The sequence below is a fragment of the Canis aureus genome, chromosome X, assembly GCF_053574225.1.
Source record: "Canis aureus isolate CA01 chromosome X, VMU_Caureus_v.1.0, whole genome shotgun sequence".
In the NCBI taxonomy this organism is placed as follows: Eukaryota; Metazoa; Chordata; class Mammalia; order Carnivora; family Canidae; genus Canis; species Canis aureus.
The window spans coordinates 56,120,914-56,139,189 of NC_135649.1; the positions used below are offsets into that span (position 1 = coordinate 56,120,914).

The following is an 18,276-nucleotide window of genomic DNA, read 5'->3' on the forward strand; positions in this document are numbered from 1 at the left end:
GTGTATCTTCCATGGGCAAGAGAGGAGATATTCTTTCCATCATCAGGTTGGGGTTTACTGTCTCCAGCAAGAGGAAGAGGAATATGATGCAAAAGGAGGTCATTATCAGAGGAAAAGTAATTGGAAAAACTTATCCCTCTCCCTCAGATGACCATGGTAAGAGGAAGAGGACAGGATGACAACAGGTGATGAGATATATATTTTATGGTCTTCTTTCTTTTCCTGGACTACAACTTCAGGGTACAAGTCTTATTAGAGAGCTTAAGGGAAAATCTGAAATCAGAGGAATTTTTTTTTATACCCTATTTGGGACTCTAGGCAGTGACCTCTTTTCAGTGTTCCCTCCACATCAAAATGAGTCACCAACCACATGTGAGTCAAGTTGATGGATGACATAAGCAAAGGAAGGAGTCAAGTTTAGTGTCTTAGTCTCGTTAAGCTCCGGTGTGGTATTTAGATGTTTCCTGCATGCCCTATGAAAATACAGGTAAAGTAGCTGATGGTGTTGTCTAGAAAGTCATCATGATACAGGCTGAGTGCACAGAGGAGGTGATCCTGAGCAAGGTCATAGTCATTACAGAAAAATTTAAAAAGCTAACATTGTCTTTCCAATATGAGTACAGTGTCTAAATGCATCAGCCCTTAAATTGGTTGAGAAAATATATAAAAATAACTCCATTTCTTATCCTTGTTAGCTTAAACCAGCCTGATAGATAATCTCTACTACAACAAAGCACCAAGAGGATTACTATCTAACTCCTTTCCCAACTAGGTTTGACTGAGGCTAGCACAGTTATGTTTTATTGCCTTGAGCCTCTGTATATTTCCATTCTAAATGCTCAGATTTACTTAGACTTTGACAATCCACCTAAGCCATATTGGCCTAAGCCCAATTTTCAAATACAGTAGCCCTGGGTGATATTAATCAAAATCTAATCAAAATGAAGCAAACCAAATGGACCATCAAGAAGATGCTATTCAATTTCTGCTTGCCTGATCAGACATGAGTCGATTCTGGGTCTGCAGGATCATGCCCTGGGCTGAAGGCGGTGCTAAACCACTGAGCCACCCGGGCAGCCCGGAAGTAGGGAATTAAAGGTAAAATACTATCAAACTAGCTATTTTGTTGTTTCTTTAAATTGAAAAAAAAAAGTAGTGCATATGTCCTTAACACTTTCTTCTGGATGAATATAATATCAACAGAAACCATGTATTAGTTACATAAAATATAATTATAGAATCAACCATGAATATTGAACATTTTGATGTTGCCACGTGTTAATATTGTAGAACATCTTCTCACTTTCCTGTTCTTTAAAAATTGTGTTTTTGTTACATTTAAATTTTTAAAAAGATTTTAATTATTTATTCATGAGAGACAGAGAGAGAGAAAGAGAAGCAGAGACACAGGCAGAGGGAGGAGCAGGCTCCATGCAGGGAGCTGGATGCAGGACTCGATCCCCAGACTCCAGGATCATGCCTTGGGTTGAAGGTGAGCACTCCACCACTGAGCCACCCAGGCATCCCTACATTTTTTATTTAAATTCAATTTGCCAATGGAACGCCGGGACACCTGTACCCCGATGTTTCTAACAGCAATGTCCACAATAGCCAAACTGTGGAAGGAGCCTCGGTGTCCATCGAAAGATGAATGGATAAAGAAGATGTGGTTTATGTATACAATGGAATATTACTCAGCCATTAGAAATGACATATATCCACCATTTGCTTCAACGTGGATGGAACTGGAGGGTATTATGCTGAGTGAAATAAGTCAATTGGAGAAGGACAAACATTATATGGTCTCATTCATTTGGAGAATATAAAAAATAGTGAAAGGGAATAAAGGGGAAAGGAGAAAAATGAGTGGGAAATATCAGAAAGGGAGACAGAACATGAGAGACTGCTAACTCTGGGAAACTAACTAGGGGTGGTGGAAGGGGAGGGGGCGGGGAGTGGGGGTGACTGGGTGACGGGCACTAAGGTGGGCACTTGAGGGGATGAGCACTGGGTGTTATTCTGTATGCTGGCAAATTGAACACCAATAAAAAATATATTTATTTTTTTAAAAAAAACAAGTGATGCTAGGAAAACTGGAAAGCTACATGCAAAAGAATGAAACAAGGCAGGAAACCACAAATGTTGGAGAGGATGCGGAGAAAAGGGAACCCTCTTACAGTGTTGGTGGGAATGTGAAACGGTGCAGCCACTCTGGAAAACTGTGTGGAGGTTCCTCAAAGAGTTGAAAATAGATCTGCCCTACGAGTGAACAATTGCACTGCTGGGGATTTACCCCAAAGAGACAGATGCAATGAAACGCCGGGACACCTGCACCCCGATGTTTCTAGCAGCAATGTCCATAATAGCCAAACTGTGGAAGGAGCCTTGGTGTCCATAGAAAGATGAATGTCTAAGGAAGATATGGTATATGTATATAATGGAATATTACTCAGCCATTAGAAATGACAAATACCCACCATTTGCATCGACGTGGATGGAACTGTAGAGTATTATGCTGAGTGAAATAAGTCAATTGGAGAAGGACAAACAATATATGGTCTCATTTATTTGGGGAATATAAATAATAGTGAAAGGGAATAGAAGGGAAGGGAGAAGAAATGGGTAGGAAATATCAGAAAGGGAGACAGAACATGAAGACTCCTGTCTTCATAGGGCGGGGAGTGGGGGTGACTGAGTGACGGGCACTGAGGTGGGCACTTGATGGGATGAGCACTGGGTGTTATTCTATGTTGGCAAATTGAACACCAATAAAAAATAAATTTATAAAAAAATAAATAAATTCAATTTGCCAGCATATAGTATAGCACCAATTGTTTTGTTTTTAAAAATTGTTTAATGATGGTTCCTTACAGAGTTCAAAGAAATGTTTGAGAATACTACTTTCTTTTTTTAAAGATTTTATTTATTTATTTATTTGACACAGAGACAGAGAGCATGGCAGGGGGAGTGGGAGAAACAGGCTTCCTGCTGAGCAGGTAGCCCCACAAGGGGCTGGATCCCAGGACTCCAGGATCATGACCTGAGCTGAAGGCAGGTGCTTAACTGAGGCACCCAGGTGCCCTGAGAATACTACTTTTTATACAAGTGAGGCCCTGACACTCTGAATCTGAGGTCACAGTTTGTATCAATATGATAAATATTTACTATTTTATTATATGGGTTGTATATATGAAGTAAAAAATTTAATAAGCCAATATGTTAAAGAATTCTAAATCTATATGTGTGCTTTGCAAGATGGCAGTGTAAAAGAGTAAGTCTGTAAAAATTTTAACATACTATGATCAGCATAACATATTATGTAAATGAATTATTTTTTAGCCCTAACCCAGTAAAAGCCTTCCTGTTGGTACATATGGTACAAATTTAGCTATTTGTGATATTTTTGATTAAGAGAATGATGTCTTACTGAAAATTGGACTTCACGTTTTAAGCTTGAGATGTTCTCATTTATACTGTATTTCAGAAAATAGAGTACCTTTTGATTTTTGAAATAGAAAATGTTTTTAAATTCTCATATTCTTAACCTAAAAATTACCAATGATTTTACAAACTTTCATGCCTTGGTCACTATTGACTTACCCTAAACATTTTAATAATGAGGCTAAACTAGACTATTGGATTTCCACTTATAATATCAGCTGCAACAACACATACATTTAACAGGTATATGTAATTCATGTTTGAAAACTTGCTTTGAAAAAAAAAGAAAAGTTCCTTTGACTTCAGAAATGAAAGCAATTATAACTACATATTAAAATGATACAACAATGTTCATGTTTGATTAATAATTGAAGGGGAAAAAGTGTTTCTTCTTTTCTTCTTCCTAATCCATTTCTTGAAATGACCAGTTTCCTTCCTATCGATAAATATAGCTTTATGGCAGCTTCACCACCACAACACATGCACCAGCTCTTCCAATGTTGATGGGAACTTCCTAACACAGAAAACAAAAACAAGGAAAGAAATACTGTCTTAATGAACTCTATCTTCAGCATAAGATATATAATCTACCATGTTGGAGTTAAATAACTAAGGCTATCCGGGTCCAACCTTCACCTGTTATAAAGATGGAAAATGCAGCCTGGATAATTGTCCAGTGTGGTGGAAAGAACATATTATTTAAATCATGTGGAGCTGAGTCTGAAAAACAGATGATTTTGGTCAATGATTTTCTCATTTGAAAAATTACAGGTAATAATACTCAACCTTCAAGATTTTTGTTAGGATGAACTGAGATAATGAATAAAAATAATTTGGCAGATAGTGGTTATAATTCTATTATTTATTAGTTCTCTTTCACTCTTTCCAAGGTCACACAATGAAACAGTGAAAAGTCAGGAATAGAATCTAGGTCTTTTAGCTACTGGTCTGGATTTTCAGAAAAGTAAATTCCTCAAGCTTAGACTTTTTGATTTTTGTATTTGGCTTAACAACTCCTTGTTGGCTAAAAATTTTTCTTCCATTTCTTGCTGGTGCTAAGCATTGATAAAATAAGGAGTTACCTACATAGCAGAATTTGAGTGTTTCTAAGGGTCTTAATGAATCAAATTGTTGGAGGAAAGAGATAGAAAGCCATTTTCAGCTGTCATATTAACATATTTATTTAGAACAGTAACCAACTTACTGTGTAGAATATAGAGCAGTATGAAGGCTCTCAGTATCATAAGGGAAGGTGGAGTTAGATACAAAATACAATGTTTGCATGTTTGTGGAAATGATGAAGAGTTAATCATACTTTATTTTTTATTGAGCTATCATTTAATTAACAGAACGCTATTAGATATTTTGGAATAAATCCAGATTTACCACTAGAAAAAATATCAAAAGCATCACTTTTGCCTTTAGCATCTTTAGGATGTCCTTTCAGAATTTCTTCTTGTACTCTACTTAGAATTTCTTCTGTTAGATGTCCAGCATTCTTGAGAGGTTTTAATTCCAGTCTATCATTGTTCACTAAATTCCTTGAGTGACTGGTTAAGAATCTAGAGTGTTGCAATTTTAAAAATATAAAAAAGGGACTGAAAAAATTTCCCCTGGGGCAACAACCAATAAGAAGGGGCAGATATTTGTTGATAAGGACATTGCTTTTTGGTTCTCAAGTCATAATACATCCTTAGAAAGTTGGCCAGAGAGAAACATTTACATTATTGAATCAGATTCACTATACTATGAAAGGAATGAGTCCATAAATTCAGGACAATGTTCTGTTCCCTAAGTACTAATGGATCCTGCCAATGACAAATTAGATCAACTAATTCGTACTTCAGTATGGTATAGATAAGGAAAATACTGCAAACTTAACTAAAATATTGGGCCCTAGAGAAGAGAATGAAATTAATTCAGGACAAATATTGTAAGGACTTTTATTAAAACCTGAAATGTACTAATTTCAATACTTTCAATAACAGTACCTCTTTCCATTCATCGTTCTGTACATCATATGACTCAACAGTGTTCAAATAAGTATGTCCATCATATCCTCCAACCACATAGAGTTTGTCTCCAAGGGAACATACAGCAACAGCATCTCGAGGAACACTCAGAGGTGCCACAGTTGACCATGAATTATTTTTTGGATCATACCTTAAGAAGTTTAGGAAGACAATTAAAAGAAGTCCAAAAGTGTTAAAATAATAGGTATTAATAAAATATAAACTTATCCAAATGTGAAGAATTAAAAACACCTTATCAATATCAAGTTTAGTCTGACTAATAAATGTTAAAAACAAGTACATGACAAAATTCTTCTCAACCACATCATTCAAAGCATATCAAAAATTTGAGGATATTTCACATATTAGCATCTTAACATTATGAGAAAAATGCCCCCTCTCTCATTTCGTATGCTGGTTGGAGATCTTAAGTTTTCTTTTATTCTTATCAAAAGTTTTATGCAAGATGCCTTGTCTTATTCATGTGAGAGCACATATTTCAAGTAAATCTGAATATAATTGCCTTCTTATTTTGTAGAATATAGTACCCTGGTTTTACTATTATTTGTGATTAGAATGACCATAATCTTATCCTTTCTCCCCATGAGTATTGCAATTTATCTTCACAAGAGAACTTTTTTTTTCCATTTCATCTGAAGTTAACTCCTTATTTCCATATCTTTTCTGTAAGCAAAATGAAAGAGAATTCATTAAGTAATAAAATCTTCTCCAGGAATTTTTTTCCTAAAATTTGAAGCTTTTAAAAAAGGCATAACACTAAAATCTAAAAGAGGTGGACAATAAAAGAAAACTAATCTAATTATACATGGATATGTTTTCTGATTTTATTTTGGCCTATTTGTAAAACCCAATGAAAAACGTTTATTTTACAGAGAAGATTTTTATTTATTACCTATTACTAATTTTCCTATATTTTATTACATCTCTTATTCCTGTTTTCATCTCTTTAGTTATATTCTAAATTATCTGATCTCAGCTTCCATTTGAACATGGACTTACATCCAGTAATATTTTTAATAATATCTGAAATCAGCGATAATTAAAATAACCTCAATGTCCCATACATATTGTTGATTGTCATACAGCATATCATCTTCAATTCTGCTGGTATAATAAAACCCAGAACCAGAAAACCCAGGACCAAAAAATCCATAACTGCATGCTTAGTTAAGCTGAATTTTCAAAATATTTGGTATTGTTAATTGATGCTGCCCTTGACTAACAGATTACACACATAAATTAATGGTGAACAGAAGAATTTCTTTATAGATTTGTATCCAAACCTAACTTTCCTGTATGTGCATGATAATTAAGGTTCAAAATCTGTCTAGGGCAGCCCCCGTGGCCCAGCGGTTTAGCGCCACCTTCAGCCTGGGGTGTGGTCCTGGAGACCCCGAGTCTTACTTTGGGCTCCTGCATGGAGCCTGCTTCTCCCTCTGCCTGTGTTTTTGCCTGTCCCTCGCTGTCTGTGTCTGTCATGAATAAATAAATAAAATATTTTTTAAAAAAAGCTGTCTAATGTTACTATTATCTGGCTACTATTTCATTAATGAGAGGTATTTGGGTAACACTGAATCTTTTGAAGAAAAAAGTGGCAATATTGCAGAGGAGGGGCAAGATGGCAGAAGAGTAGGGTCTCCAAATCACCTGTCCCCACCAAATTACCTAGATAACCTTCAAATTATCCTGAAAATCTACGAATTCGGCCTGAGATTTAAAGAGAGAACAGCTGGAATGCTACAGAGAGAAGAGTTTGTGCTTCTATCAAGGTAGGAAGACGGGGAAAAAGAAATAAAGAAACAAAAGGCATTCAAGGGGGAGGGGCCCCGTGAGGAGCCGGGCTAAGGCCGGGTCGAGTGTCCCCAGGACAGGAGAGCCCCGTCCCGGAGACTCAGGAGCTGCACCAACCTTCCCGGGAGGAAAGGAGCTTGCAGAGAGTTAGAGCAGGATCCCAGGAGGGCGGGGATGCCCTCGGGCTCCCTGGGACACTAACAGAGCAACTGCGCACCAGGGAGAGTGCACCGAGCTACCTAAAGGGCTGCAGCGCACACAGCTGGACCCGGGAGCAGCTCGGAGGGGCTGCGGGGGAGGCTCCGGAGGGGGCTGCGCCACCGGGAGTGCAAATCCACCAGCGCAGGCCCAGGAGCACAGGGCGCCGGGGACACAGCCCAGGATCCGGCCTCCCCCTGGGACAGGCAGAGGCCGGGAGGGCCCAGGACCACAAGGGCGCTCCTGCCCCAAGCTGAGCAGATCAGAGGCCCTGCCCCCGGAGCATCCAGGCTCCTGCAGAGAGAGAGCTCTGTAGTTACTGCAGGAGCTGACTCCAGGGCTCCAGAGCTGTCCTCCGCCAATGTGGTTGTTCCTCATGAGGCCTCACAGGGTAAACAACCCCCACTGAGCCCTGCACCAGGAAGGGGGCAGAGCAGCTACCCAAGCGCTAACACCTGCAAATAAGCACAACAGGCCCTTCCCCCAGAAGACCAGCTAGACGGACAAGTTCCAGGGGAGATCAAGGGACTTAAAATATACAGAATCAGAAGATACCCCCTGTTTTTTTTCTCTTTTTGATTTGTTTGCTTCCCCCACCCTTTTTTCCTTCTTTCTTTTTCTTTCTCTTTTTCTCTTTTTTCTTCCTTTTAATATTTTCTTTTTCTCTTTTCTTTCCTTCTTTCTCTCCTTTCTTTTTCTCCTTTTCCCAATACAAATTGTTTTTGGCCACACTGCACTGAGCAAAATGACTAGAAGGAAAACCTCACCTCAAAAGAAAGAATCAGAAACATTCCTCTCTCCCACAGAGTTACAAAATCTGGATTGCAATTCAGTGTCAGAAACCCAATTCAGAAGCACTATTATAAAGCTACTGGTGGCTCTAGAAAAAAGCATAAAGGACTCAAGAGACTTCATGACTGTAGAATTTAGATCCAATGAGGCAGAAATTAAAAATCAATTGAATGAGGTACAATCCAAACTAGAAGTCCTAACAACGAGGGTTAACGAGGTGGAAGAAGAGTAAGTGACATAGAAGACAAGTTGATGACAAAGAGGGAAACTGAGGAAAAAAGAGACAAACAATTAAAAGACCATGAAGATAGATTAAGGCAAATAAACGACGGCCTGAGGAAGAAAAACCTACGTTTAATTGGGGTTCCCGAGGGCGCCGAAAGGGACAGAGGGCCAGAATATGTATTTGAACAAATCCTAGATGAAAACTTTCCTAATCAGGGAAGGGAAACAGGCATTCAGATCCAGGAAATAGAGAGATCCCCCCCCCCAAATCATTAAAAACCGTTCAACACCTCGACATTAATAGTTAAGCTTGCAAATTTCAACAATAAAGAAGAGATCCTTAAAGCAGCAAGAGACAATAAATCCCTGACTTTTATGGGGAGGAGTATTAGGGTAACAGCAGACCTCTCCACAGAGACCTGGCAGGCCAGAAAGGGCTGGCAAGATATATTCAGGGTCCTAAATGAGAAGAATATGCAACCAAGAATACTTTACCAGCTAGGCTATAATTCAGAATGGAAGGAGAGATAAAGAGCTTCCAAGACAGGCAGGACCTGAAAGAATATGTGACCTCCAAACCAGCTCTGCAAGAAATTTTAAGGGGGACTCTTAAAATTCCCCTTTAGGAAGAAGAACAATCCACAAAAACAAGGACTGAATAGATATCATGGTGACACTAAACTCATATCTGTCTATAGTAAGTCTGAACGTGAATGGGCTTAATGACCCCATCAAAAGGCGCAGGGTTTCAGACTGGATAAAAAAGCAGGACCCATCTATTTGCTGTCTACAAGAGACTCATTTTAGACAGAAGGACACCTACAGCCTGAAAATAAAAGGTTGGAGAGCCATTTACCATTCAAATGGTCCTCAAAAGAAAGCAGGGGTAGCCATCCTTATATCAGATAAACTAAAATTTACCCCAAAGATTGTAGTGAGAGATGAAGAGGGACACTATATCATAAAGGATCTATCCAACAAGAGGACTTAACAATCCTCAATATATATGCCCCGAATGTGGGAGCTGCCAAATATATCAATCAATTAATAACCAAAGTGAAGAAATACTTAGATAATGATACACTTATACTTGGTGACTTCAATCTAGCGCTTTCTATACTCGATAGGTCTTCTAAACACAACATCTCCAAAGAAACGAGAGCTTTAAATGATACCCTGAACCAGATGGATTTCACAGATATCTACAGAACTTTACATCCAAACTCAACTGAATACACATTCTTCTCAAGTGCACATGGAACTTTCTCCAGAATAGACCACATACTGGGTCACAAATCGGGTCTTAACTGATACCAAAAGATTGGGATTGTCGCCTGCATATTCTCAGACCATAATGCCTTGAAATTAGAACTAAATCACAACAAGAAGTTTGGAAGGACCTCAAACACGTGGAGGTTAAGGACCATTCTGTTAAAAGATGAAAGGATCAACCATGAAATTAAGAAAGAATTAAAAAGATTCATGGAAACTAATGAGAATGAAGATACAACCGTTCAAAATCTTTGGGATGCAGCAAAAGCAGTCCTAAGGGGGAAATACATCACAATACAAGCAGCCATTCAAAAACTGGAAAGAACTCAAATACAAAAGCTAACCTTACACCTAAAGGAGCTAGAGAAAAAACAGCAAATAGATTCTACACCCAGCAGAAGAAGAGAGTTAATAAAGATTTGAGGAGAACTCAACGAAATCGAGACCAGAAGAACTGTGGAACAGATCAACAGAACCAGGAGTTGGTTCTTTGAAAGAATTAATAAGATAGATAAACCATTAGCCAGCCTTATTAAAGAAGATAGAGAAGAATCAAATTAATAAAATCATGAATGAGAAAGGAGAGATCACTACCAACACCAAGGAAATGCAAACGATTTTAAAAACATATGAACAGCTATACGCCCATAAATTAGGCACTCTAGAAGAAATGGACGCATTCCTGGAAAGCCACAAATTACCAAAACTGGAAAAGGAAGAAATAGAAAACCTGAACAGGCCAATAACCAGGGAGGAAATTGAAGCAGTCATCAAAAACCTCCCAAGACACAAAAGTCCAGGGCCAGATGGCTTCCCAGGGGATTTCTATCAAACGTTTAAAGAAGAAACCATACCTATTCTACTAAAGCTATTTGGAAAGATAGAAAGAGATGGAGTACTTTCAAATTCGTTCTATGAGGCCAGCCTCACCATAATTCTAAAACCAGACAAAGACCCCACCAAAAAGGAGAATTACAGACCAATATCCCTGATGAACATGGATGCAAAAATTCTCAACAAGATACTAGCCAGTAAGATCCAACAGTACATTAAGAAAATTATTCACCATGACCAAGTAGGATTTAACCCCGGGACACAAGGCTTGTTCAACACTCGTAAAACAATCAATGTGATTCATCATATCAGCAAGAGAAAAACCAAGAACTATATGATCCTCTCATTAGATGCAGAGAAAACATTTGACAAAATACAGCATCCATTACTGATCAAAACTCTTCAGAGTGTATGGATAGAGGGAACATTCCTCAACATCTTGAAAGCCATCTATGAAAAGCCACAGCAAATATCATTCTCAATGGGGAAGCACTGGGAGCCTTTACCCTAACATCAGTAACAAGACAGGGATGTCCACTCTCACCACTACTATTCAACATAGTACTGGAAGTCCTAGCCTCAGCAATCAAACAAAAAGACATTAAAGGCATTCAAATTGGCAAAGAATAAAACTCTCCCTCTTCGCCGATGACATGATACACTACATGGAAAACACAAAAGCCTCCACTCCAAGATTGCTAGAACTCATACAGCAATTTTGTCACGTGGCAGGATACAAAATCAATGCCCAGAAATCAGTGGCATTTCTATACACTAACAATGACTGAAGAAAGAGAAATTAAGGAGTCAATCCCATTTACAATTGCACCCAAAAGCAGAAGATACCTAGGAATAAACCTAACCAAAGAAGTAAAGGATCTATACCCTAAAAGCTATAGAACACTTGTGAAAGAAATGGAGGAAGACACAAAGAGATGGAAAAATATTCCATGCTCATGGATTGGCAGAATTAATATTGTGAAAATGTCAATGTTACCCAGGGCAATTTACATGTTTAATGCAATCCCTATCAAAATATCATGGACTTTCTTCAGAGAGTTAGAACAAATTATCTGAAGATTTGTGTGGAATCAGAAAAGACCTCGAATAGCCAGGGGAATTTTAAAAAAGAAAACCATAGCTGGGGGCATCACAAGAGATTTCAGGTTGTACTACAAAGCTGTGGTCATCAAGACAGTGTGGTACTGGCACAAAAACAGACACATAGATCAATGGAACATAATGGAGAACCCAGAAGTGAGGGATCCCTGGGTGGCGCAGCGGTTTGGCGCCTGCCTTTGGCCCAGGGCGTGATCCTGGTAGACCCGGGATCGAGTCCCACGTCGGGCTCCCAGTGCATGGAGCCTGCTTCTCCCTCTGCCTGTGTCTCTGCACCTCTCTCTCTCTCTCTGTGACTGTCATAAATAAATAAAAATTTAAAAAAAAAGAGAGAACCCAGAAGTGGACCCTCAACTTTATGGTCAACTAATATTCGATAAAGGAGGAAAGACTATCCATTGGAAGAAAGACAGTCTCTGCAATAAATGGTGCTGGGAAAATTGGACATCAACATGCAGAAGAATGAAACTAAACCACTCTCTTTCACCATACACAAAGATAAACTCAAAATGGATGAAAGATCTAAATGTGAGACAAGATTCCATCAAAATCCTAGAGGAGAACAAAGGCCACACCCTTTTTGATCTCAGCCACAGTAACTTCTTGCAAGATACATCCACCAAGGCAAAAGAAACAAAAGCAAAAATGAACTATTGGGACTTCATCAAGATAAGAAACTTTTCCACAGCAAAAGGATGCAGTCAAGAAACCTAAAAGACAACCTACAGAATGGGAGAAGATATTTGCAAATCACGTATCAGATAAAGGGCTAGTTTCCAAGATCTATAAAGAACTTATTAATCTTAACACCAAAGAAACAAACAATTCAATCCTGAAATGGGCAAAAGACATGAACAGAAATCTCACAGAGGAAGACATCGACATGGCCAACATGCACATGAGAAAATGCTCTGCAACACTTGCCATCAGGGAAATACAAATCAAAACCACAATGAGATACCACCTCACACCAGTGAGAATGGGGAAAATTAACAAGACAGGAAACCACAAATGTTGGAGAGGATTCAGAGTAAAGGGAACCCTCTTACACTGTTGGTGAGAATGTGAACTGGTACAGCCACTCTGGAAAACTGTGTGGAGGTTCCTCAAAGAGTTAAAAATAGACCTGCCTTACAACCCAGCTATTGCACTGTTGGGGATTTACCCCAAAGATACAGATGCAATGAAACGCCGAGACACCTGCACCCCGATGTTTATAGCAGCAATGTCCACAATAGCCAAACTGTGGAAGGAGCCTCGGTGTCCAACGAAAGATGAATGGATAAAGAAGATGTGGTTTATGTATACAATGGAATATTACTCAGCCATTAAAAACGACAAATACCCACCATTTGCTTCAACATGGATGGAACTGGAGGGTATTATGCTGAGTGAAGTAAGTCAATCGAAGTACAAACATTATATGTTCTCATTCATTTGGGTAATATAAATAATAGTGAAAGGGAATATAAGGGAAGGGAGAAGAAATGATGGGAAATATCAGAAAGGGAGACAGAACATGAAAGACTCCTAACTCTGGGAAACGAACTAGGGGTGGTGGAAGGGGAGGAGGACGGGGGTGGGGGTGACTGGGTGACGGGCACTGAGGGATGCACTTGACGGGATGAGCACTGGGTGTTATTCTGTATGTTGGTAAATTCAACACCAATAAAAAATAAATTTATTAAAAAAAAAGTGGCTATATCTATCTGTGTACTATCTGTTAAGACACACAGGGGAAGTTATTAAAGGAAAAGTTAATTATACAGTTAACTTTAGTTAGTATAATAATATAGTCTGCTCCAGGACAGAGGCATAGGCAGAGGGAGTAGCAGGCTCCATGCACGGAGCCCGATATGGGACTTGATCCTGGAACCCCAGGATCACACCCTGAGCTGAAGGCAGGTGCTTAACCACTGGGCCACCCAGGCAACCGTGAAATTTTATATTTTTCTACTTGCACGTGTAAGTGTCTGTTTAAAATAGTATTACCAACATAAAGTATAACACCCACTATATGTTGGCAAATCAAACTCCAATAAAAAATATATACAAAAAATTTTTATAGAGCTATCCACCCCCCAAAATTTATAAGCTCTGCTAACCAATACAGGAAATTCAGCAATAAATCAATGAATGAATGAATGAATGAATGAATGAATAAATAAATAAATAAATAAATAAATAGTATTGACACTTTAAGAAATGAGGATTATATGATTTCCCTAGAATATGAACTTTTGATTGACTTTCTACTAACAAGACAATTTTACAACTCTGTATGTGTCAAGTTGTAGAAAACTGAGTTTTCTTGTACAAAGGAATTTTGCGTAATAGAGATAGAATGAATTTCTACCATGTAGAAATGGCCCCAAGGATTAAATTTTACTCTCTAGGGATACCTGGGTGGCTCAGTGGTTGAGCATCTGCCTTTGGCCCAGGGAGTGATCCTGGGTTCCTGGAATCCAGTCTCATCAGGATCCCTGCAGGGAGCCTGCTTCTCCTTTTGCCTGTGTCTCTGCCTCTCTCTCTCTCTCTCTCTCTGTCTCTTATGAATAAATAAATAAAATCTTTAAAAATAAATAAATAATTTTTACTCTCTATAAGATATTAACTACTTTTGCATCTATTAACATTTTTTCCGGTATTCCTAATTGTATGTCTTTTCCTGAAAGACTCCTTTGAACTAGTTTTAACATTGTAAGAGTTACCACATTAATTAATGAATCATAAAATCCTTGACCCATGTTAATTTTATATTTGTGTGAAAATCATAATTATATTTTTTTGAAAATTATACTTTAACATTAGCCATTTTCTTAATGTCTTTTCAAGGAAAATGCTAAAAAGGAGGATAATAATTATAGACAATATTAATCATTGGAAAAATAATACAAACAAAAAACAATATCATCAACCAACTTCTACTGAGTACTTAACAGGTGAGAGGCAATGTATAAGTTCTTTATCATTTATTATATTGTACTCTGAGATTGATACTATGATTATTCCTTTATTTTCACATGAGGAAACTGTCATTTATGGATGTGAAATAACTGTGTTGAGGTCACATAACTTGTAAATAGTAAAACTGATGAGCATTAAGGAGGGCACTTGGTGAGATGAACACTGATGTTATACTATATGTTGGCAAATTGAATTTAAAATATTTTAAAAACTGGGATTTTTAACTGAGATTTGTCTGTTTCTGAGACCAATACTTTTTACTAGTATGCTACATATTTTTAGTACATGTTAATTGTTCTTTTTTCCATTTTTTAAAAAAAATTATCTGAATTTTGAAATAACCAGTAAACTTGGAAAAGTAATTATGTCAATAAATAATGTTAAACATTTAATTATTAGGATATGACTGTACATATTTAATTTTTTAGTCTGCACTATGAACTTTCTATATCAAAAATGTGAAATTTTATATATTTTTAAAATATTTTATTTATTTATTCATGAGAGACACAAAGAGAGAAAGGCAGAGACATAGGCAGAGGGAGAAGTAAGCTCCATGCAGGGACCCCAATGTGGGACTTGATCCTAGGACTCCAGGATCACACTGTGAGCTGAAGGCAGGCACTTAACCACTGAGCCACCCAGGCATCCCAGAAGTTTTATATTTTTCTACTTGCATGTGTAAATGCCTATTTAAAATATTATTGCCAGGCAGCCTGGGTGGCTCAGTGGTTTAGTGTCACCTTCAGTCCAGGGCGTGATCCTGGAAACCAGGGATCGAGTCCCACATCCGGCTCCCTGCATGGAGCCTGTTTCTCCCTCTGCCTGTGTCTCTGCCTCTCTCTCTCTCTGAATAAATAAAAATAATAATAATAAAAGGCATACCTTGGTAGAGAATTTTAAAAAAAGAAAGCAATCCAACTGTATGCTGTCTACAAGAGACTCATTTTAGATTTAAGGAAGCACATAGGTCAAATATGAAAGAATGGGGGAAAAAATCCAGGCAAATGGTAACCAAAAGACAGCAAGGATGAATATACTAATATTATACAAAATAGAATTTAAGACAAATGCTATTATAAGAGACATGAAACACATTATATAATGATAAATGATCAATTCAAAAAGAACATATAAAAATTATAAACATAAAGGGAGCAAACACCAAATCTCCTAAATATATGAAGGAAATTGACAGAATTAGAGGGAGAAATAGTTCTACAGTAATAGGGGAATTCAATTCTTTACTTTTCATAATGGATTGAATAACCAGATACAAGATAAATAAATACATAGAAGACTTGAACATTGGGGCGCTTGGATGGCTGGCTCAGTTCCGCAGCTGCCTTCAGCTCAGGTCATGATCCTGGGGTCCTGGGACCGATGCCCACATCAGGCTCCCTGCTCAGTCTGGAGCACAGAAAGAAACACCACAGTTTACAAAGGCTGATGATCTTGGGGATGCTCTCTGAGTCAAGGGACTTGTTTGCTGCCTTAGTGAGCCCTGGGTCCAGAAGCCCATAAGAACAATGATCATGCCAGTGCAAAGAAAAAAAATAAACATATAAATGGCAAAGTTTTTTTTTTCTAACTTTCTTTTTTTTTAATTTTTTTCCCTCTTTCCTTCCTTACATGTTTTTTTCTTTTCTTTCTTTAAAAGCTTCGTTTTAGAAGAGCAACTATAGGGCGGCCCGGGTGGCTCAGTGGTTTAGCGCCGCCTTCCGCCCAGGGCCTGATCCTGGAGACCCGGGATCCAGTCCTACATTGGGGTCCCTGCATGGAGCCTGCTTTTCCCTCTGCCTTTCTCTCTCTGTGTGTATCTCATGAATAAATAAATACATCTTTAAAAAAATAAAATATGTCTCTTTGGCATATTGATTATAAAAAAAGAAAGAGCAACTATAGTGGAAGGGGAGGTGGGCGGGGAGATGGGGTAACTAGGTAATGGGCACTGAGGGATGCACTTGACAGGATGAGTACTGGGTGTTACACTACATGTTGGCAAATCGAACTCCAATAAAAAAATATACAAAAAAAAAAAAAAAAAAGAAGAGCAACTAGCACACAAATCAACCAGCCCTAGAATTCCACCAGATGGCTAGGGGAGCTGCTGAAATGCTCTCTGAGTGGGAGGGGCTGACAGACATAATCTATGCTCCCCTCTTCACCTTGAAAGCATAGACCAATGCACAGTCTGTGCATTGTAACTGGCCTGCAGCATTGGGTCCATAGCTCACACCAGCAACAATGGTCCCACTAAGGAGGCCACATGGTGGTATACACCAGGATACCCTGGTTAGTACTAACTTCAGCCCTAGCCTTTGTGACAATGTGACAAAGGTGAAAAGCAACCTGGAAAACTCCAGGACCATATCACTTCAGCTTCATTCAGTTGGCTTGCTAGGATACCTCTGGTGCACAGTGCCCCTGTGCTGAGTACCCTGGGACATCTCAGTTTGCACCCAATTCACCTTCAGTTGTATTTTCAGGGTACATTTTGTGTGAAGGACCAGGGGCCACTGCACTCATTTTAGCTTTCTCTGCCCTTCCATGGTACCCCCTGCATGGAGTCACCAGGACCTTCCAGCATGTCCCTTGCCTTGGCTCTAGGTGCCCCTTCAGTAGACTGTTTCTATGGAGAGTCCTGAAACACCCTGTTTTGCAACCATTTCAGCTTCAGCTATCCTGCAGTTTCCCTCTGTGCACAGAGCCAGGGTACCCTCAGACTGCATCCCTTTAGTTTTAACTACCCTGCCAGGGCACCCTTTGTGCAGAGAGGTCAGGATGATCTTTTCCCATACACCACCTGAGCTATGCCAAAGTACACCCTGCACAGAGTGCCCTGGGCCACCCTTGCACAAATTCCAGATTAAGCCATAATTCCAGGGTGCCCGAACACATAGAACCCTGGGACATCCCAGCCTGCATATAGTTTAGCTTTACTTGTCCTAAAAGGGCACTTGCTGTGTGGAAACCCTCTGTACCCACAGCTGATGCCAGACACAGTCCCAGCCAATCACCAAAAGTCACCATGCACACGCAATCTACATAGTGGATAATGATAAACAAGTTCATCCCTTCAAGTTTAGGAGAGATAGCTGTTCTACCTAATCCATAGAAACAAATGGAGAAAGGCAAGCAAAATGGGAAGACAGAGCAATATTCTCCCAAAGAAAGAACAAGACAAACTTTTGAGAAAGAATTAAATTACCTGGAGATAAGTGATATATCTTATACAGAATTTAAAGTAATGATCATAAAGTAACTCATTGGTCTGGAGAGAAGAGTGGAAGAATTCGGTGAGATATTCAATAAAGAGATAGAAAAATATAAAAAAGAACCAGATTTGAATAATATAATAACTGAAATAAAAATGCATTAGAGGGAATCAGCAGTAGACTAGCAGATGCAAAAGAACATATAACTATATTAAGAGACAGAATAATGGAAGGCTCTCAGCTTGAACAATGACAAAGAAAAACCAATTTTCAAAAATAAGCATAAGTTAAAGGATCCCCTGGTCAACATCAAGCAAACAAATATTCACATAATAAAGATTTCAGGTTTTCTTCCTACTGATACCGCTGAATAAGCATCATTAAAA

The 18,276-nt window shown here is 38.6% G+C and overlaps 1 protein-coding gene across 2 annotated transcripts in view; it reads right to left on the reverse strand.

The window, feature by feature from the left end:
• Positions 1–2,943: 2,943 nt before the first annotated feature.
• Positions 2,944–18,276, reverse strand: part of KLHL4 (kelch like family member 4) — a 154,815-nt gene continuing 139,482 nt past the window's right edge. For both annotated transcript variants that reach the window (XM_077887545.1, XM_077887544.1), the window contains 2 exons: positions 5,433–5,604; positions 2,944–3,955 (listed from right to left, as the gene is read on the reverse strand). In XM_077887545.1, the coding sequence (XP_077743671.1) occupies positions 3,896–3,955; positions 5,433–5,604 (232 nt within the window). In that variant the 3' untranslated portion in view covers positions 2,944–3,895. The remainder of the gene's footprint in view (positions 3,956–5,432; positions 5,605–18,276) is intronic.